Here is a 22,532-nt window from a genome sequence, read left to right as displayed (position 1 = left end):
CTTCACCAGCTTTGCTGCTGTTCTCTGGACACATTCCAAAGCTGGAGGTCCCCAAGCAAGTGTTGGGATATTTGGCCTAGTAGAGAGCCTGGCTTGGTTTTAACCTGCTCTTTAAACTGATGACTTTGGTTTATGTAGATCTCCAGATCGTTCTACAAAAGATTCCCATGAGTTGCCACTTTGGCAGGTTTCACAAGTACTAAATGTACATGAAAGGGAAAAAAAACTAGAATTGGGAAACCTAATGAAGGTTGTCCTTTTAAATTCCTTCCCCTTCTCATTATTTTTGAGTCCTTTAAATCAAGGCTTAGTGCCCTTAATTATGTAATGCATTGTAATTGGCCTCAGCCTGATATTACATTATGGAATCCAAGAATGACATGGGGGAAAAAAAGAGGCATCAAACCAACAGACTGTTCCCCTAGTGAGGACAGCCTGATGAGAAATCCTCCTGGGAGAGAAATTGCATCAGGGACTGAAGCAGAGCCTTCTGGTTAGGGGATTTTTTTTTTCTCTCATTTTTTTTCCCCTCCAAGCAACAGAAGGTATCAGAACCCAAGCCTGATGAAGAGGACATTTCTCTCACTTTGCTTTTGCTGCTCTCTCTCTAGCCCAGGGTGCTAATCAGCCTGTCAATCTCTAATTAACCAACAACAGTGGCAGGCAGGAGAGAGCTCAGCATGCTGAATGGTGACTGGGAAAAGGGATTTTGTGGCCAGCAGTGAGAGCACAGAGCCATGTGGGGAGGTGGGCTGGGGCACGGGGCAGCAGCTCCCATGGGCTGAGGAGTGTTTCTGAGCATGGGACAGTGTTTGCTCGGTGATTGCTCATGGGAAAAAGGAGCAGCACCTTACTAATGCTTACAAATATCTAAGGGCGGGGGAGGTGTCAGGAAGACAGGGCCAGATTCTTCTCCCTGGTCCCCAGTGACAGGACAAGAGGTAATAATGGACATCAACTTGAACATAGGAAGTTCCATCTAAACCTGAGTGTGGCAGAGCACTGGAGCAGGTCCAGGCCTCTCAAGGAGCTGGTGGAGTCTCCATCCCTTGAGACTTTCCAGGCCAGCCTGGTCATGCTCCTGTGTGATCTGCTTTAGGTGATCCTGCTCTGGCAGGGGTGTTGGACTCAACCTTCAGAGGTGTCTTCCAACCCCTACCATTCTGTGAGGTGCTCTTCTGTGTTCTGCTGGTGCTCCAAACAGCATTTCTTTCATGACAAAACCCTCTGGTACTTCCCAGTTTTTTCCAGAACATGGTGGTCACCTTATAGGTCACCTATAGCATAACTGGGCAGCTGATGATCAACATCCTTCCACAGCAGAAGCAGCAGAGCTGCCTCTCTGCTGCAACAGTCAGGATTAGCCCTAGGACTTCATGTCATCTAGTGCTGGCAAGCTCGAGGGAGCATGAAGCACTTGTACAGCCTAGATCTGGGTGACCTTCTGCTCCCATTACTGCATACTAAGGAGCTGGACTCTGCCTGTGACTGCATGAGGAAGAGTCAGCTTGCTTTATGCTGCCCTTTGCATGATGCCAGGATGAGGAGGGCTGAGGCTTTTTCTTAAGGGTAACTTAGGTTGGAAGAGACCCTGAGGAGCTCCTCTGGTCTTCTCTTAGCTGTTTTGCTGCTGGGTTCTGCTGAAGCCAGCAGGATATGTGCCAGTTCAGTGGAACTAAAAGTTCAGCTTTGTCTCTTTTTCAGCAGTATTTCATAGAATCACAGGCTGGTTTGGGTTGGAAGGGACCTTTAAAGATCATCTAGTTGACCCCCACTGTGGTGAGGGACATCTTGATCTAGCTCAGTTTGCTCAGAGCCCTCTTGCAGAAGCTGTAGATGATCCAACCTCGAGGGGAAAATAAAAAGGAAAAAAAAGAGACTTTTTTCCCCCTAGTTTTGTCTAGAATTGGAAAGTTCCAGTCCTGGGACTGGCTTTAGGGAAGGACTGGGAGAGGCACTGTGCAAAGCCTGCCTCAAGTCAGGACCCAGTTTTGAGTCCTGCTGGGGTAGTCATGTCATCAGCAGAGCAGAAAAGCAAACAGCACCCTACAAGTGACCCCATGAGCCCCCTGCAGGGACACTGTGCTAGCAGAAGACAGTTGCTGCTGTTCAAAGAGGTGGTGTAACTGTGTTGAGGGAGTAAAAAAAAAGAGTCTTTCAAGGTTGGTTGCATTTGCTGTAGGAGGCTCTGGTGGCACAACCAGGCTGGTGTCCTGCTCTAGCAGCAGAGGCCTTGAGGAGCAGCAGGGGCTCTAGAGATGCTGCTCTTGGGGGCTGGGGCTGGCCAGCCATGAGCTAGTCCAAAACTATTTGCAGTGTGTTTTTCCAAAGGGGCTAAGCCATGGAGAAGAGCTCTTTCTAGCCTATAGACTCTAGGCAGGAATTGTTTTCCCAACATAAAAAACGCAATACAAATTCCATCGCCTCAGATCTGCCTCTTTTTGGGTTATGTTGCTCGCAGGGACTACACAGTTTGGCTTCAGCTAATCAAGTAGAAGTGTTTACAGAGTCCTCTGTGTGTCCTCAGGCTTGAGATGCTACCACAGGAGTAAAAAAACTGGCTTTCTATTTTTAGCAGCCCCAGCCTCTTCCAGCCTCAGCCCTTCTCATAAAGCTCCCATCCATAGGCTTGTGTGAAGCTCCTTCCCAGGAGCTGATGTTTAGCCAGGAAAAGCCACCACCTCTGCAGCTGCTGTGTTTGCTTGTTGAAGGGCCTGGCTATGAGCTGTCCTCAGCTGCCACAGCAGCCAGGAGGCACAATGGCTGTAATCAGACCCTGACTCTTGCATGATGCACAGCCTAGCCCTTCTGGGAACAACCCTCTATATTCCCAGGAGGTTCTCCCTGATTAGTCCTTCAGATGCCACAGCCACCAAAGTGAGAGGTGGTGTTGAGAGGTGGACAGACACCTTGCTGAGGCAATTGTAAAGGCTGTGCTGCAGCATGGTGGTCACAAAATTGCTTTGGTTGGAAAAAAACTCAAAGATCATTGAGTCCAACTGTCAAGCCAACACCACCACAGCCATTAAAACATGTCCTCAAGTGCCATGTCCACACTTTTCCTGAACACCTTCAGGGATGGGGACTCCAGCACCTCCCTGGGCAGCCTGTTCCAATGCCTGACCACTCTTGCAGCAAAGAAATTGTCCCTAATACTCAGCCTAAAGCTCCCCTGCTGCAACTTGAGAACATTTCCTCTCATCCTGTTGCTGACCACACTACTGATGATCCAGGCCAGGATGCTGGTGGCCACACTGGTTCATCTTCAGCCAACTGAGTAGGATGCAAGGCTTCATGAATTTGCTGTTGTCACAGGTCCCAGGGACTCAGGTGGTCACATCCAAACAATGCTGAGAGGTTAATGACATGTTGACCTGAAGAGCAGTTGAATCCTCACTGAGAAATTAGGAGGGGGGATTGCTTTGGCACCCACAAGTGTGCTCAGCACCATCAAAGTGTGCCTGTTGTAATGCCCCTCTTTGCTGAAGGAACCTCTACAAGCTGTTTGCTGAGATTTTGGGACAGTTTTGTCCCAGAAGATTGTTCTAGTTTGGCATCAAAGCCAGAACTGCACCAGTTTCAGAGCCAAAAAACCCAAAAAAGCTTTTCCCTCAGTCACTCCTGAATCCTCCTCCTTTACCTTTTAGCCGAAGCCATCCTGCTGTCTTTCTGTGGTGTTCCAGAGTGAGATGCACACTGAGATGCCCACAGGGCAGGTGGTGGTGAATTCACCCATTTTTTAATAAATAGATTTTAATTAACTTTTTAAAAAGTCCAGCTCATCCCAATTAGTGGAGGGTGAGTGCATTTGTTCTCTCGGCGAGTGGGAGAGCGAGCGCTGCGCTCGCAAGGCCATCTGCTCATGAATCCTTCAAAAAACACTGGAGAGGAAAACAAGCCTTAGCTGCAGGCTGAGGAAGGGTGAGGACATCCTGGCAGCCAGCTGGGGAGGGGGGGCTGGAGGCTGCCACAGGAGCCAGGGTGGTCCTGACAGCTTTTTGGAGATGGGGAGCTCTAATAGGCTAGGGCAGAAGGGAGGGTAATTGCCTGGAGGAGTGGGAAGAGAGGCAGCAGTCTGGAGGGGTGAGCTTTGGCAGCCTCACTGGTGAGGGAATGGATATCCCAGTGCAGATGACTTTGGTGGCTGGTCAGATTTCCAGAGGAGGACATGCTTTGGGATGCTGTTTACAAGGGAGAGGATGCCAAGGAATTTGTTACACTAATTACAAAGTGATGCTGTTGAGGGTAGGAGGAAGAGGCTTGAGGATGCCACCAGCACCTGCAGCAAGATCCAGGGTCTGGGGACACCTGGAGAAGGGAGAACAGGCACAGTACATGGAGCAACTCTTTGCTCACTGCGAAGCCCAGTGAGCATGCTTCATGTCTGCACTTCATTCCTTCATTTCCCTTCCTCCAGAGTTATTCCTTATCTCCAGTTTCTGGTCTGAGATGGAGTGGCTTTGGGAGCTGCAGAAGGGGCAACGTAGTTTAATTGTTGCTTGTCCCCATCCCTTTGCCCTGGCTGGGAGCAGTGGAGACCTGCCCAGACTGGAAAGCTGGGCAAAGGAGAACCTCCTGAATTTCAGCAGGAGTAACTGTGGAGTCCTACACCTGGGGAAGAACCAGTACAGGTGAAGGGCTAGCCTGCTGGAAAGCAGCTCCATGGAGAAGGACGTGGGAGTGCTAGTGGACAACAAGTTCACCATGAGCCAGTAGTGTGCCCTTGTGGCCAAGAAGGGTAGTGGTATTCTGGAGTGCATGAAGAAAAGAGGGGCCAGCAGGTCAAGGAAGATTCTCCCTCCTCTGCTTTGCCCTGGTGAGACCACATCTGGAGTATTGGATCCCATTCTGGATTCCCCAGTTGAAGGGAGACAGGAATTGCTGGAGAGAGTCCAGTGGAGGCTAGGAAGATGCTGAGGGGCCTGGAGCATCTCTGTGAGGAGGAAAGGCTGAGAGCCCTGGGGCTGTTGAGTGTGGAGAAGAGCAGCCTCAGAGGGGATCTTGTCAGTGCTCAGCAAGAGCTAAAGCAGGGAGGTTGTGAGGACTGGACTGTCCTTTTTCAGAGCTGCCCAGTGATAGGACAAGGGGCAACATGTACAAACTAGAACACAGAAGGTTTCACTTGAACTTCAGGAGAAACTTGTTTGCTGTGAGGGTGCTGGAGCCCTGGAGCAGGCTGCCCAGAGAGGTTGTGGAGTCTCCTTCTCTGGAGAGCTTCCAAACCCACCTGGGCATTGTGATCCTGGGCAACCTGATCTAGGCATACCTGCCTTAGCAGGGGAGTGGGACTGGGTGATCTCCAGAGGTCCCTTCCAACCCCTACTGTTCTATGATTCTGTGACTCACTTGGCCTCGTTCTCTGTGCCCTCTAGGGAGATGACATCTTGGACCGCAGCTCAGAGCTGATCTACACGGGAGAGATGTCCTGGATTTACCAGCCTTATGGACGGAACCAGCAGCGTGTTTTCTTTCTCTTTGATCACCAGATGGTTCTCTGCAAGAAGGTAAGGACATCCAGGGAGAAAGCAGCACAGCTAAGGACGTGCTGCGGACAGGCTTGCCAGTCCAAAGTGGTTTGTAGGGCACGTGGTTGTTCGCAACACGTGCAGAAGAGGACGTGGAGAGCACTGAGGAAGGGCAATCCACATCCTTGAGATACTGAATTCCAGAGTGGTGAGTACACCATGACAGAGGGATTTTTATGTCACAGCAAATCCAACCTCTCTTGTTCATTTCGAGCCTTTTCCTCACGTGCCCCTTGTTTGGCTCATTGCCTCACTTCTACTTTTGGGGTTCGGCTGCGTTTTATGGGCTGGGACTCGGTAGCCCTAGAAGTTTGGTGTGAGCTGTGAAGGCTGGTGCTTGGGCAGACAACTCCATTACTGCATTCAGATGATGGTCTCTGTCTCTCCAAGAAATGCCAGGCACAGTCTGGTCTGTGGCAGGGTGTATGTGCTGTCACTTGAAGTGCATTTTAAGCCCCATCCTCACCTAGGTGCTGTGCTGGATTTTATGGAACAGTATCTCTGCTATGGAGCCCATCACGAGGTAGAGAAAGGTAGTAAAGAGTCATGAAATGGTTTGGGTGGGAAGGGACCTTTAAAGGTCACCCTCCTGCAGTCAGCAGGGACATCTGCAACTAGAGGAGCCACAACCAACCTGACCTGCAGTGGTTCCATGGATGGGGCATCTGCCACGTCTCTGGGCAGCCTGGGCCAGGGTCTCAACATGCTCAGTGTCAAACATTTCTTCTTTCTCTCTAGTTTGAATCTCCCTCTTTTAGTTTAAACCATCACCCTTTGTCCTGTCACAGGCCCTGCTCAAAAGTCTGTCCCCATATTTCTGATCAGGCCCTTGAAGTCCTGAAAGGCCACACTAAGGTCTCTGCACACTGTAGCCAACGTGTTGTAGTATTAATAGCAGCAGGTGAACTGTGTTTTGGAGCAGCTGTGTTCAGTAGCAGCAGCAGAGCTGTGTTGCTGTCATGCCACTGAGGTGATCCCAGCTCATTGCCATCACAGCTGTTCCAAGTCCTTGGTGGCTCTGCCTTCTAACAGACAGGGACTCAGTGACATTTTCTCTGCAGCTTGCTGTGCAGAGGGAGTCCCCTGGACCTGCTTCAGGTGGGATCAAGGGCAACCTGCAGACATCTCCGGCCAAAGCCACCAGGGATGTGTTCCTGTCACATCTCATGTGCTCAGGAGAGGTTGAACAAGCCCCAGGCTGCGTGGCAGTCCCCCAGGAGTGCCCTGTGCCTCAGGAAGCAGTGTGGGTGAGGATGTGGGTGGCTCCTGACTCACACTGGCATCACTGCCCGCTGTACACCAAGCTGTGGTCTCTGCTGTTCAGTGGGTGGCACTTTCTTCTCCTGAGTCATGGTTGACTGAAATTCTGCCTTCTGGAATGCCTGTGCTTATTTTTTCCCTCCTTGTTGCTGTGCCTTTTACTTCTTCCCCAGCTCTGCCAAAGGAAAAATAACCACAGAGCAACAATAACAAAGGCAGATGTTCAGGGAACTGCCAACATGAGTCTGGAAGTACACAGCTGGGTTTGGTTTTCAATCTCAGAATCATTATCATTAAGGTTGGAAAAGACCTCTAAGATCATCAAGTCCAACCTTCTATCCAGCAGCCCCATAACCACTAGACCATGTCCCAAAGTGCCACATCTGTTTGTTCTTTGAACACCTCTGAGGACAGTGATTCCACCACCTCCCTGGGCAGCTTGTTCCAGTGCCTGACCACTCTTGCAGGAAATAAATTTTTCCTTATATCCATCCTAAACCTCCCCTGGCACAGCCTGAGGCCATTTAGTCTTGTCCTGTCATTAGTTACTTGGGAAATGAGGGCAACACCAGCCTCACTCCAGCCTCTTTTCAGAGAGCTGTAGAAAGCAATTAGGTCTCCTCTCAGCCTTCCCTTCTTCAGGCTAAACAATCCCAGCTCCTTTAACCTCCTACACTTTGATTGTGACCCTGAACTTCTGGTTTATCAGGCAACATTCAGTTTGGCTTGCACTGGGTATTGTCCAAAGAGGTATCAAGTGTCCCCTTAACTCCCAGGAAAACCAGAGCTAGGATTTTCATGGGCATCAGTATGAGCAGAGAGTGTTCAGCAATTCATAGCAGACTTCTGGAAGCTCAGAAGGTTCCATCAGCATGCAAAAAGCACTGGTGAGGCACTGTCCTCTTCCCTGATGTACTCATTTTGTGGTGGGTGTGCATGTCAGAGCTACTGAGCAGCTTGCCCAGGATCACAATGTCCAGGTGGGTTTGGAAGCTCTCCAGAGGAGACACCACAACTCCTCTGGGCAGTCTGGTCTTTATAGGTTCTCTTTCTGCAGCATCAGTCTGCAGTTGGGGTAGGAGAAGGGGTTACAGCTGGACTCTCCCACCTTGATGATGTTTTCCTTGAACATGACTAAGGAAGATTGCCTGAGCATGGAATGCAGAGGAGCATTAGCTCACATTTTGGGATCCCACATCCTACATAAAAAGAATCTGAATGATTTATAGCCTGTGATGTCTTGACCCTTGTGTCAGGCTTTGCTGTTACTGATCCCAACAGGCAACCATCTGGCAGGAGAACCTCTGCTCAGAGCCAGAGTGCTGTATCCTGGGGCTTTCCAAGTGAAGCACCATTTATATCATGGTGTGGGAATCTGGTGCCAGTCTTTCTTACCCCATGCTTTAGAATTATTCTCTGAGGGATGTGAAATATGACCTACACAAGCCCGAGAGCGGGGAGGAGATAGCAGATCTGCAGGGGTGCTGCTGCTCCAGCTCAGCCTGGCCAGAAGTGGGCAGAGCACCATGTCCTGGGGTCATCTGCAGCACAGCCTGGTGCCAGTCATGGGAATTAAAGTGCTTGACAGTGAGCTTGCAATGTGCTTTCATGTCCCACTTCAATAAACCCTCAGGGATTTGGAGTTTGACCTGAGTCCAGAAGGGATAGTTGGAGGTTTTCAGAAGGTCTCAGGTTTCAGACTGGTTCAGGGCTGCCAGCTCCTCTGGCTTCTTGTACAAGAAGTTCTTCAGATGTTTCCAAAGCAGCAGATTGATTAGCACCCCTCTTAGTGCAAAGGTGGGCAATGAGAAAATCCATGGACAGCCTGCTGGGCTTTGTTTAGTCAGTGAGCTTGATGAAACTTTCAGGTTTGCTCCCACTTTAGGGTGGGAATCTCCTTCTTCATGTGGGTTTTCTTCAGATACAATCAATTAGTAGCTGCAGTGCATCCTTAACCATGGCACAGCCTACTGGAGAGTACATTTAATTTTGAGTTATGATGGTTGAGTTTTACCTCTTTATTACTCAGAAGACATTTTTAAGAGAGAAGAAGGAACAGAACCCAATTCCTTATTTGAATGTGTCACAGATACTTCAGTTTGATGACAGCATTGGGCTAGGGGATCTTAGAGGTCCCTTCCAACCCCTGTCATTCTGTGAGGCTCTAGAAGACAAGCATATATCTCAACTGAAGATCCTCCAGATCTTCACTGCAGTTATCTGCACATCATCCTCACCTTCATTACCTGTTGTCTCCCTGGGAGATGTTGGCAGCTCCTGCAGCTCTGTGCTCTTGAATCCCCTGTATGAATGCTGCGGTGTGCCAGATACCGATGCAGGAGTTTCTGACAGAGCAGAGGCAGTTTGGTCTCAAAGCTCTGTGGTGGTTTTGGTTGTTGGTGTTCTCTGCCATTCTCTTTGAACAGCATGACCTGCAAAACTTGTTGCACAATGGGCTCACTGCAGAAGCTGTCAGATTGCTGCTCACTAGAGGATGAAATCATTGCTCTGTGGCAGAACTGGCTGGAATCCTAGGCTAAGGTGAGGTGTTGGTGGCATTTGCTGAGCCCCATGGGTGCACCAGGAGGATGGTGCAGGAATTCCTGCAGTGTCTGCAAATGTAAAAGCCTTTTTGTTTTTCTTCTACCACAAACATTTCAGCAGCGTTCTGCTTCCAGACTTTCTTCCAAGCAGGAATCTTGAGATTTACAAGGGCTGCATGCAGAAGAGCAGTAGCAGCAGGTGGAGAAGCTGATGCTGCATCAGGCAGCCTTTGTTCCTGGCACACATCTTGCCAAGCAACTCGCGTGGGAAGCTTCTCACAAACAAAATGCTTTCTGAGCTTTAGGAAGAAATCTTGGGCTGAGATTTTGCCCTCACAAACAGCACTGGTCACTTCCTGCTGTCAGCACTGAATTCTTTTCTGGTGCTAGGAAGTGAGAGGTTTAGCCAGATGGTCAGGTCAGCCACTTCAGTGATCAATAAAGTGAACACAAACCTGCCAGTGGGTGTGATTCTGCAGAACACCCTCAGAACCTGTGTCGGAGTGGGAGCATGGAGTTAGTTTGTATGTCTCCAGCTGTTGATAAAAGGGACCCTGGGAGAGCTACTGATTTGGGTTTTCTTTGCAGAGCTTAATAACTTCTATAGAATCACAGCATGGTTTGGGTTGGAAGGGACCTTAATGATCATCTAGTTCCAACCCCCCTGCCTTGGGTGGGGACATCTCCCACTAGAGCAGGTTGCTCAAGGTCTCATCTGACCTGGCCTTGAACATCTCCTGGGAAGGGGCATCCACAACCTCCCTGGGCAGCCTGTTCCAGTTTCTCACCACCCTCACTGTAAAGAATTTCTTGCTAATCTCCAGTCTAAATCTCCCCTCTTCCAGCTCAAAGCCATTGCCTCTGGGCCTAGCACTATGACTCTGGATTAATGTCAGACTCTCCTAATGAATTTTCTGCCAGTATTTCCTGATCCAGAAGTTGAAGCTTTGCAGTGTGCAGGACAAAGTGGGGCTTTCTTCAGGAGACACTGTTGGCTGGTTACCCAAATGCAAAAATGCCTTTGGAAAGGAAGAAGGGAATAAGCTGTGTAGGAAGCAAGCCCTGGCCTCACTCTGATTTACCATATGCCTATAATCAGGAATAAGGAATACATATTCCAGTCTGCTAACCCTAATTACCATGCAATTAAGTCAATCCTTGATGATGGTAGCATTAAAAGATGTTAAAGGCACAGGGCCTACTTTTCTTATCACCCTCAAGCTGAGAGGCTTCAACACAGAGATGCTTTAACTTATTGTAGTCCTTAACATCCCTTGGGGGATGCTCGAGGTGCTCAGCACATAACAGGTGAGGATCTTCATCTTTCTGTGCTAGGTAATGGTTTGGAGTTCCCCAGTGAGCTCCAGAGTGCTGTGGCTTAAAGGGTTAACAGAGTCACTGCACCAGGTTCTGGTTTTCTTTTGCCACTAGTTGAGCACACATTGGTGGGGCTCTGTGCTTCATATTTGCTGGCAGCACAGAAAGATGATGGAGTCATTAAGGTTGGAAAAGACCTCAAAGTTCTTCTTCAGCCTGGAGAAGAGAAGACTCCATGGAGACATTATAGCAGCTGTCTAGTACCTGAAGGAGGCTCCAGGAAACCCAGGGGGGCACTTCTTGCAAGGGCTCTTAGTGATAGGATGAGTGGCAAAGGCTTTAAACTTGAGTAGAGTAGGTTAAGATTGGACGTTAGGAAGAAGTTATTTATTCTGAGAGTGGTGAACACTGGAACAGGTTGCCCAGGGAGGTGATGGAGGCCCCATCCCTGGAAACATTCAAAGTCAGGCTTGGTGGGGCTCTGAGTAACCTGCTCTAGTTGCAGATGTCCCTGCTGACTGCATGGGGTTTGGACGAAACGACATTTAAAGATCACTTCCAACCCAATGCATTCTATAAGTCTATGATCATGTATAATTCTATGCATCTGTGATCACTGACCCAACACCACCATGGCCACTAAACCATGTCTCAAAGTGCCAGACCTACACAGGTTTTTAAACACCTCCAGGGATGGTGACTCCACCACATCTCTGGGCAGCTCATTCCAATTTTCCCTACTACGCCATCTAATCCTCCCCTGGCTCAGCTTGAGGCTATTTCCCCACTTCCTCAGTGACTTCATGAAACACATTTTAATTTGTGCTTTTTAGGTGTCTCTTGTAATCAAGAGGAGATGCAAGCTCCAGCTCATGGGTTATTGCTGCTGTTGTCTTCCCTTGAGCTCTCAGAGCAGGTTGGAGGAGAAGGAAAATGAGACCAGTTTAATAGCAGTAGAGTCAGCCAGAAATAGCTGTGCTCTAGCAGCTGGAGTAAAGAAAATAATCCTGTCAGACTCCAGCATGGTTCAGCTTTCCAAAGGGGAAGATAAAAGAGACATTTCTGAGCCCTTTTAGTATAAGAAGGTCTAGTTCTGTTAAAAACATTGAGGTTATCTTTGCATCGACACAGCAGCCCTGGTTTTACGGCAGGCTAAAAGAGGTCTCCCAGGGCCAGCTGCAAATCTTGTTTGCAAACACACAGACCAGCACTGGGGCAATGCTTACAGCTTCGAGAGGGGGTTTGACCCATGAGGAACACTGTGTGACTTCTGCAGCACCTCCCACCCCTTCTCTTTTCCTCCCAGAAACACAGATTTCCCCATGAGATGCCATGGTTTGGGCCAGGGCTGGGTCCAGCCTGCAGCAGGGTGGGAAAATGGGTCAGGCTGTGTTTTGCTGTCTTCAGACAGCAGCTTGGGAGGGGCTGGGTGGCGTTCTGCTCTTTCAGCTGGTGAGCTAGCACAGGATGAGCAGGAAGGCCACCAAGGCCACCCTGCCTTGGTCACAGCCTCAAAAGCAAAGTACAAAATGAAGTTTTTGGAGACCAGTGTTTCCAGAGCCCAGCTGATGGAGGCCCACCTTCACTCCCTGCTGATCAGACAGTGATCTGCAGATGAGGTTTCTGTAGTCCAGATAGTGGAGCATGGCAAGGAAGTTTTACTTCTTGCCCTGCTATCTGTGTCCTTGTCTTAGCAGATAGCTGAACATGAAGGATGAATTCCAGCAGGTTATATATTAAAAACATATATGAAAAAGGACTTGGGCTTTCAGATTGGCCTCTTCAAGGCAAGAAAACATCTGCAGGTGACTCTACAGATGTGCATTTGCTTGGTGACCCCTTGGCAACGATGTGCATCTGCTGGTTACTGCCCTGGGCTTGGTTTTGCAGCAGAATTCGTGTTGCTTGGTCTGGAGAGCTGCTTGACAGAGAGGGGCCTAGGGCTGTTGATAAATGGCCAGTCAAATATGAGCCAGCAAGAAGGTCAATGGCATCCTGGCTTGTATCAAGAATAGCGTGGTCTAGGGATGTGATTGTCCCCTTCTACTCAGCACTAGTGAGGCCACACCTTGAATCCAGGGTTCAGCTTTGGGCCCCTTACTACAAAAAGGAGATTGAGGTGCTGGAGAGTGTCCAAAGAAGAGTAACAAATGTTATGAGGAGCCCCTGAGGGAACTGGGGTGGCTCAGTCTGGAGAAGAGGAGGCTGAGGAGAGATCTCGTTGCCCTCTATAGCTCCCTCAAAGGAGGCTGGAGGCGGGTGGGGGTTGGGCTCTTCTTGCATGAATGAAACAAGTGACAGGTCAAGGTGAAACAGCCTCAAGTTGGGCCAAGGGAGGTTCAGGTTGAATATTAGGAACGATTTCTTCACTGAAAGGGTTCTCAGGCACTGAGGTACAGACTGCTCCAGAGTAGTGGTGGAGTCACCATCCCTGGAGGTGTTTAAAAGACGTGTGGATGTGGTGCTGAGGGATATGGTTTAGTGGCAGTGGCTTAGTAGTGGTGGTGAGATTGTGAGCTCTGGTGAGTGGTTGGACTTGGTGATTTCAAAGGTCTTTCCCAACTACAACAGTTCTGTGATTCTGAGGGGCTGCACTATCTGGACTCAGCAACTTGCTGATGATCTGCTGGCTCGGGGAGGCAGGAGCTGCCTTTTTGCAGAGTGGGAAGAGCTGGAGTTGTAGGGAGAAAAACATCAAGGTCAGCTGGACAGGGGCAGGAGAAAGATTTTGGTTGTTAGTTGCTAATTCAATGGTAAAATCCAGAAAGGGCTGAGTTTAGAGCCCTTCACACTCTGGGTTTCCTTTTCTGGATGAGGAACAGGTTCAGCCTAATCATCTAGCCATGCAGCTATACAAGATGCTGTACAATGCACCCTGTGCCTAATTTATCACTCCTGTAATTGCAGGGGCTGTAAATTTGGCCCAGAGATGAAAATCTAACCCTGCTGCTGCTCTGGCCTTTCAGCAGCCCAGTTTAAAACCCCTGGGAGCAAACTGGAGAGCCCAGAATAGCTGAGTGATGTGCCTGCAGAAGGCTTTCCCATCTCCTCCTCTTAGTAGTTTGTGGGGAACGCAGTTGCCCTCAGCTCGCTGCTCTGCAGCCAGTGTGGCTGGGCTTGAGGTGGAACCAAGGCATCAAAATGCCACTGATGTTCCACTAAACACATGGAACAAAAATAGCAGTTCCACAGAAATGCTTTCAGCTCCAGTCCTCCCCCACTCGGATCCCACACTGCAGTCTCTTTCCAAGCTCAGGAGACAGACAGTGCTGAATAATTTGGCAGGAATCTGCCGACCTCCCCAGTACAGCTGTCCTTCTGCAAGGAGGAGTTACATAAACCAGCAGCGCAGGGATTTCACCTCCCTCCTTCCCAGGGCAGCCCCTGGGGAAATTCCAAAGGCTCTGACCCATCCCAGGAAGTTTGTGGTAGGAAGAATGGCCGAGGTTGTCTCGTGGAGGTGATGCTTCACCCCCTTGTTTTCAGTTCCACCCATTCCTCATCACGCTTTCAGGGTGCAACTTCTGTGCCCTCTGAATGCTGACCCTGCCCAAACTGTGGTGTCCAAAGATGTGGTAGCAAAGCTTCCACTCACAGGTGCCCAAAAACATAGCAAGGCTGGGACTGGTTTTCTGATGTCTGTCTTCATTTTGTGGGAGCACTGGTGGACAACATATGTTCATCATGAGCCAGCAGTGTGCCCTCACGGACAAGAGGCCAATGGTCTCCTGGGGTGTGTGGAAGAAGAAGAGTGTTCAGGGAGGTTCTTCTTCCCCTCTGCTCTGCCATGGTGAGGCTACATCTGGAGTATTGCATCCTGTTCTGGGCTCCCCAGTTGAAGAGAGACAGGGATGAGGACTGGACTAGAGAGAGTCCAGCAGAGGCCACAAAGATGCTGAGGGGCCTGGAATATCTCTGTGAGGAGGAAAGGCTGAGAGTCCTGGAGAAGAGCAGCCTAAGAGGGGATTTTCTTGACGCTCAGCAATGCTCTTGCCTGTGGTAGGCAAGAGGATGGGGCCAGACTCTTCTCAGTGGTGCTTAGTGACAGAATAAGGGGCAATAAGCACAAACTGGAACCCAGGAAGTTTCACCTCAACAGGAGGAGAAACTTCTTTGGTGTTAAGGTTCTGGAGCCCTGAAGCAGGCTGCCCAGAGGGGTTGTGAAGTCTCCTCTGAAAAGATTCCAAACCTGCCTGGACATTGTGATCCTGGGCAAGCTGCTGTGGGTGGCCCCTGCTGTAGCAGGGGGGTTGTACTGGATGATCTCCAGAGGTCCCCCATCATGCTCTCATTCTGTATCAAGACTATGTAGGACAAAACCATTCAGAAGAGTTCACTGAGTCTCATTTGGACAGCAGAGAGGCTCACTTTTGAAGACTCTGGGAGTCTCTGTCCCATCTCCAAATGCAACCTACAGCAGGGTTATCTGTAAAGATCTGATGCTGGGGAAACCTTTCTCCTTCATGTTCATGAAAAGCAGGCTGGGCTGCAGAGGGTTGCTTGAAGGTAAATGAGATTTTAAAAGTGTAGGCTCTCAATCTTTTTCTTTCTTTTTAAGCCAAAAGCCATTGGAAGCCCTCCTGAGTGAAGATACCCAAAGACAGGGCAGCGTGGCAGCATGCCACGTCTCACTGCTCACGGCAGGCTGGGCAGAGTGGAGACAGAGCAGGCAGGCAGGAAAATCAGGACAAATTTTGGGACTACGTGGGAAAACTGCTCCTTCCATCTGCTTCTCCCCTTCTGCTCTGCACTCACTGCCCAGGTCAATGAGAAGCCATCAGAGAGGGGACTGAGACACACATTATAGCCCAGAGGACAACTCACTCAGCCTTTCCCAGACCTCTTCCTTTTCCACATTGTGGGCTGTGCAGCTGTTGTGGACCCTAGTTTGGTCCTTGTGCCAGTTTCAGTATCAACTATTCACTCTCCATCATCTACTGGTTTGCTTTATCTCTCTGTTCTTAGTGTAATGCTCTTGGTCTTGCAGCCTCACAACTGCTGCTAAGGATTGTTGCTTCACTGCAACACACTTCAAGCCATGATCTCAGGAACCTGGCTCTAGTTGCAGATATCCCTGCTGACTGCAGGGAAGTTGGACCAGATGGTCTTTAAAGATCCCTTCCCACCCAAACCATTCCATGGTTCTATGATTTCAGGTAGGGAGGAGTGAGAGGAGAAAACCATTCTATTTCTTTGCACTGTAGTCATCCATGCTTAGTGCAAGAGTAAAGTATCTCAGAAGATCTTCACTGGGATGATCTGTAAAGCTGTGGTGGGGACAGATGATCCTCAGCAGAAGAGCCACTCTGTTGTGGTAGGACAAGGGGTGATGGTTTAAACTAAAAGAAGGAGACTTAGACTAGAAAGAAGGAAGAAATGTTTGACACTGAGGGTGGTGAGAGCCTAGGCCAGGTTGCCCAGAGAGGTGGTAGCTGCCCCATCCCTGGAACCACTGCAGGTCAGGTTGTTTGGGGCTCTGAGCAACCTGCTCTAGTTGCAGAGGTCTCTGCTGACTGCAGGGGGTTTTGACTAGATGAGCTTTAAAGGTCCCTTCCCCCTCAAACGAGTCTATGATTTCATGTCCCTCAGGCCTCACAGCAGGGACAGAGGGATCTGCACAGTGCTGGCTGTCACCTGCAGAGCCTCCTCTCTGCCTCCCTTCCCTTGCCAGCTTCCAAATCCCAAAGCCTGTGTAATGTGAAGCTCTTTCCAAGGCTTTGAGCTGCTAAAGATCCACCATCAAAGGTTTTCAATGAGTCTTTCAGTGATTACTTATTTACAGCTCCCAGTTGCACTTTAAAATAAGCAAATGTTGTTATCCCATTACAGGGATGGGGAAGGACTGGGGGAGGCATTGCTTTATACCCAAAGGCTCATGGCCAGTCCCTGCCAGCCTCAGGAGCTGGGGTCAGAACACCTGACAGGGAGTGAATGATACCTTCCCAAGTCATTTTGAAACTCCTCTGCCATGCAGGAGTTTGAGAACCAGGAGAACCAATAACCTACATCTGCAATGAGAAACTTGTTAGAGGTTGTTCTGTGTGCATCTTGTGTGTTGTCAGCTCATAGGAGGGATCCAGTGAGTCATGGCTGGAAATGGCTCTTCCTCCCCTTGTATTTTACAGATGATCTGTTTTACTCATGAGAAGTGGAGTGTGACCTAGCACAGAGTAAGCCACAGCGCCTGGGGAAAGTGGGCTGTCCTAAAATCATAGGATCACAGGATGTTAGGAGTTGGAAGGGACCTCCAGAGATCATCAAGTCCAACTCCCCTGCCAGAGCAGGACCATAGAATCCAGCACAGGTCACGCAGGAACACATCCAGATGGGTCTTGAAAGTCTCCAGAGAAGGAGACTCCACAACCTTTCTGGGGAACCTGTTCCAGTGCTCTGTGACCCTCACAGTGAAGAAGTTCCTCCTCATGCTGAGGTGGAACCTCCTGTGCTGTAGTTTATATCCATTGCCCCTTGTCCTGTCACAGGGTGCAACCGAGCAGAGCCTGTCCCCTCCCCCTCAACCCCCAGCCCTCAGATATTGATAAACATTTATTAAATCCCCTCTTAGTCTTCTCCTCTCCAGACTAAAAAGCCCCAGGGCTTTCAGCCTCTCCTCACAGGGCACACAGCCCTCACTGGAGACCTCCCCATCCATCCTTGCACCCTCCCAGTAAGAAATCAATAGGAGTAGTTTCCGAAATGCATGAAGCTGGCTCCATGCAAAGCTAACAGGAGCCTGGGGCATTTACCAGGCCATTGCATCATACAATGGTAGGGGGTTGGAAGGGACCTCCAGAGATCATCGTGTCCAATCCCCCTGCCAAAGCAGGGCAGGTCACAAAAGAACACAGCCAGATGGGTCTTAAAAGTCTCCAGAGAAGGAGGATTCACAACCTCTCTGGGCAGCCTGCTCCAGGGCTTGACAACACAAGCCCTATGAGGAAAGACTGAGGGAGCTGGGGTTGCTTAGCCTGGAGAGAAGGAGACTCAGGGGTGACCTTATCACTCTCTACAACTACCTGAAGGGAGGTTGTAGACAGGCGGATGCTGGTCTCTTCTCACAGGCAGCCAGCACCAGAACAAGAGGACACAGTCTCAGGCTGCACCAGGGGAGGTTTAGGTTGGATGTGAGGAAAAAGTTCTATACAGAGAGAGTGATTGCCCATTGGAATGGGTTGCCTGGGGAGGTGGTGGAGTCACTGTCATTGGTGGTTTTCAGGAGGAGACTTGATGGGGTGCTTGGTGCCATGGGTTAGTTGTTTAGGTGGGTTGGATTGGTTGATGAGTTGGATGCAATGATCTTGAAGGTCTCTTCCAACCTGGTTTATTCTATTCTATTCTAACCCTTTTTGGGGAAGAAATTGGATGCTGGTGGCCTTCTTGGCCACCTGGGTACACTTAGTGATCATCACCAAAGAGAGGTTTTTTTTCTTTCTTTCAAGCACAGCTAAAGTCACCTCTCCAGAGAGGGGACAGTAAAACGGGGATGTTTAAGTCAGGGTGAGCAGGAGAAGACAACCTGAGCAGGTCACAGAGGAAAGCACATCCCCTTGAGTGCAACCACTACCTCAGGCACAAGCACTTCAGCTGTAAACCTCCAACAAAGCAAAGGCAGAGAGCAGAGCTGTGGTGGGTTTACGTAACATGTCAAAACTTGGTTTTGTGCTCCCATCAAGTGGGACTTTTTTTGGCTCCATCTCTTCCTTAGTACATATTACGTGAACAGACTGCAGAGCGTTACTCAGAAGAGCTTAATTAACCTCAGCCAGGGAAAGAAAAGGAAACCAGAGAAGCTGTAGGGTAAAAAAAGATCATATTTAGAAAAATAAGTGCAAATGACCTAGATGCATCAATTTCCTTAAGAGCCATGCAGTGCAAGCTGGATGTTCTCTGCAGAGGCTGCAGGTTTCTGTCCTGCTCCTCGTGCTTTGCTTGTCCCATTTGGTGCCTTGGGGCTTCTCCAACCCCGCCCCTGCAGAATCACAGGAGGCACTGGGTTGGAAGGAACCCTCAAAGATCATCTTGTCCAGCCCCCCTGCAGTCACCAGGGATGTCTCCAACTAGATCAGGTTGCTCAGGGCAAGTCTGACCTTCAATGTCTCCAGGGATGGGGCCTTAACCACATCCCTGGGAACCTGGTCCAGTGTTTCACCACTCTCACTGTGAAGAACTTCCTCCTAACGTTCAGCCTATGTCTACCCTGCTCTAGTTTAAGAAGTCCTGAAGTTTGTGCTGATCCTGCCTGCTCTCAGTCCCTTTACTACTCTGTCTCAGAACCACAGAATCCCACATGGTGAAGGTTGGAAAGGACCTCTGGAGCTCATTTGATGCAACCCACCCCTGCCAAAGCAGGTTCACCGAGGGCAAGTTGCCCAGGAACCCAGGCAGGTTTCGAAAGTCTTCAGAGAAGGAGATCTATTGCCTTTCTCTTAGACATCATCAAAACCCAGAGCTGGGCAGCACCCCAGGAGATGAGATGTTCCCTTCCCAGGATTAAGTATCCTCAAAGCATCTCTGATGGATGTTTGCCTAACCTTATTTGTGAGACTCTCCTTGGAATGCTGTCCCAAACCTTCCCTATTTGGTCTGTTCCAGCATTCAGGTATTTTTTGAGCTAGAAGGACTTTGTTCCCAGGATCTAATCCTCTTCTCCCTTGTGGTATATTAATCCAAGCCACAATCAGCAGCCTCCTTAGAGGGGAAGCAGCTTTCACATATTGGCATGCCAACAGCCCATTCCTTTTTATTTATGTCCTCTTCTAGATTAAACAACTCCAGTTTTTTGTCCTTTCCCTACTAATCAGCTTTTTGAGAGTCTTTTTTTTTCAGTGTTGTGTGTGTGTAGTTCTGTATTTTCTTGCTCTTCCCTGATTTAACTATGGAAAGTAATTTTTTATGACATTCAGAAATGGACAGTGTGAACCAGCTAGTCCTGGCTAAACCAGGGACAGGATGATATAGAATATTCTGCTACTTAATGAGCATATAAATGAAGTAAATTCTATAGTTTAATGATTTCTTCCCAATTCTCTCCTATGTTAACGCTGGGATAATCAGGAGTAACAAGAGCAGCCCGTCCCAGCTGCCATTTCTGCCCTCCCCTAAGCCTGAGCTTCTCTCAACAGTGTGGCTGCTTATCATAGAAAGTTTTGGGTTAAAGGGACCTTCAAAGCACCCTGCAGTCAGCAAGGACATCTGCAACTAGAGCAGGTAGCTCAGAGCCCCAAACAACATCACCTGCAATGGTTCCAGGGATGGGACATCTTAACAGCTCTCTGGGCAACCTTGGACAGGTTACCACCACCAGCATAAAACATTTCTTCCTTCTCTCCAGTCTGAATCTCTCTCTCTCCATTGAAGCCATCACCCCTTGTCCTGTCACAGCCATCCCTGCCAAAGAATCCCTCCCCATCTTTCTGATTGGTCTCTTTAAGTCTTGAAAGACCACCAGAAGGTCCCCCTGGAGCCTTCTGTTCTCCAGGTTGAAGAATCCCAACTGTCTCAGCCTGGTCTCACAGCAGAGGGCTTCCAGCTCTCCCATCATTGCTGTGGCCTCCTCTGGCCCTGCTCCAACAGCTCCATGTCTCTGCTGTGCTCAGGACTCCAGAGCTGGCCCCAGCACTGCAGGAGGGGTCTCAGCAGAGCAGAGGGGCAGGATCCCCTCCTTCCACCTGCTGCCCAAGCTGCTGGGGATCAGCCCAGGAGAGAGCTGGCTCTGGGTTGGGAGCACACGGTGCTGGCTGATGTAGAGCTGCCAACGCAGAGCTGATAAATCTCCATTTTGTCCTTATCTGCTTTGTCCTTCTTGACATGCAGTGCTTACACCAGTCTGTTCAGACCATCCACTGCCATCCTCAGCCACTTATCTGCTTTCCTTTATCTCGTGTGTGCGTGTTCCATTTTAGCTTACGTGCTGGAAGGAAGGGACGATATTCCTGTGCTGACAGAGATGGTGTGGAGAACAAGGTTCATTTCTCAGCACTGCTGCAGGCTTTCTGTCTGCATCTGGCAGAAATCAGGCAATGCAGCGTTGCTCTCATTGCCTGCACATTCCCTAAGTCTTTATTCTCTTGTCCAGGTGCCTAAAATGCTCCTTAAAACAGGTCTGGTCTCTCCTTTAGATCAGATGAATTCCTAAATACCACAGAAACCAGCTGCAGCGTAAGCCAGGTGCATTGGAAGGGGCTTACATCACTAAGGAGCTAAGTGATGTATGCTCTTCTTTAAGAGCTGTAGGAACATCTGTCATAAAATAGATCAAATAATTATTGTGCTTCCCATACTCTGGCTGTTAAAATTTAGTCATTTGGGAAATAATATCCTTTTATTGAGTGTTGGCAAAAAAAGGGAAGAAAGGAGAAGCAGGAAGGGGAAATCATGGTAAGCAGTGCCCAGCCCCTTCCGTTCAGGCATTGGAACAGAGTGCTCAGGGAAGTGGTGGAGTCACCATCCCAGGAGGTGCTCAAAAACTATGTGGACATGGCACTCTGGGGATGGTGATGTTGGGTTGATGGTTGGACTTGATGATCAAGTGATGTTAATGGTTCTATGCTCTGTGATCTATGACATTATCCAGTTACTGGTATTAATCCACTACATGGTCTGAACTTCCTGGTAACTCGTGTTACCAGTACTGGAGTTTATGGTCGGTGAGTGGGAAATGGTCCTCCTTTTGTGGAATCATAGAATCAAACCAGTTTGAGTTGGAAGGGACCTTTTAAAGGTCATCAAGCCCAACCCAATATGTGTTGGTATGCGTAAGGAAAAAGCTAATGCACACAGCTGGGTGAGAGGAGAATGGTGATTATTTATTCTGGTAATAAATACCTTTTATGACCAAACCTCCACATAAGGGTGGATATTGCATAGAGAATCAGAGAACCATTACAGTTGGAAAAGTCCTGTAAGATCACCAAGTCTGACTGTCAACCCAGCACTACCATGTCCCAAAGGTCTACCTCCAGGGCTGGTGACTCCACCACCTCCCTGGGCAGACTATTCCCTGTTTCAGAAAAGAAATAGTTCTTAATCACAGAATCAGTAAGGTTGGAAAATACCTCAGAGATCATGTCAAATCTAAACATACCCTGGTGCAACTTGTGGCCATTTCTTCTTGTCTTATTACTTGTTCCCTGGGAGAAGAGGCCAACTCCCAAGTGGCTTCAGCCTCCTTTCAGGGAGCTGTAGTTTGCTCCACGTCTCCCACCACAGTCTTCCTCAGCAGTGGGAAGAATGGGCTCTGGTACAGCTAATTTAAGGAGCACATCCATGTTTCCTGTGAGATTTGTTATCAAGTGTTTTGCAGAACGTGGAGAAGATAAATGCTGTTTTTAAGAGCTAGACCAAGGCTCACATTTAAGCACAGAGCAGAGTATTGATTTAATTGAACCAGTTTAGTGAGATACTCACAGCCTTTTCCCAGCACTTTGCTGGGTGCAGAGGGAGAGGAAAAAGGCAATTTTCCAAGAAAAGACAAAGCAGAAAAGATTTTCTATTGCATATTCAACTCAATCCTTTTGTTGTGTTTTGGACAACAGCACTACTCAAAGCCTGCATCCTAGAGATGTAGGTTGGATATTAGGAACAATTTCTTTCCTGCAAGACTTGTCAGGCACTGGAACAGGCTGCCCAGGGAGGTGGTAGAGTCAGCATCCCTGGAGGTGTTCAAGAAATGTGTGGACAAGGCCTTTGGGGACATGGTTTAATGTCCTTGATGGTGTTGATTGATGGTGTTGATTGATGGTTGTACTGGATGATCAACCAAAACAATTCTGTGATTCTATATTTGCACAATACATTAGCTACTGGATTTTCCTCCCCTACTAGATCGTCCCAGAGGAAGGAGGCAGGTTTTAAAGGTGCTGAGGTCCTGGAAACTGCCCTGTCTGCT

General features: G+C 49.0%; 1 protein-coding gene across 10 annotated transcripts in view; it reads left to right on the top strand.

Moving 5' to 3' along the window:
* Positions 1-22,532, top strand: part of ARHGEF9 (Cdc42 guanine nucleotide exchange factor 9) — a 213,904-nt gene that overhangs the window by 165,220 nt on the left and 26,152 nt on the right. For all 10 annotated transcript variants that reach the window (XM_054169346.1, XM_009900378.2, XM_054169345.1 and 7 more), the window contains one exon: positions 5,373-5,504. In XM_054169346.1, the coding sequence (XP_054025321.1) occupies positions 5,373-5,504 (132 nt within the window). The remainder of the gene's footprint in view (positions 1-5,372; positions 5,505-22,532) is intronic.

The sequence above is a fragment of the Dryobates pubescens genome, chromosome 18 (assembly GCF_014839835.1).
Source record: "Dryobates pubescens isolate bDryPub1 chromosome 18, bDryPub1.pri, whole genome shotgun sequence".
Taxonomy (NCBI): Eukaryota; Metazoa; Chordata; class Aves; order Piciformes; family Picidae; genus Dryobates; species Dryobates pubescens.
This window is presented reverse-complemented; position numbering and strand designations above follow the sequence as displayed.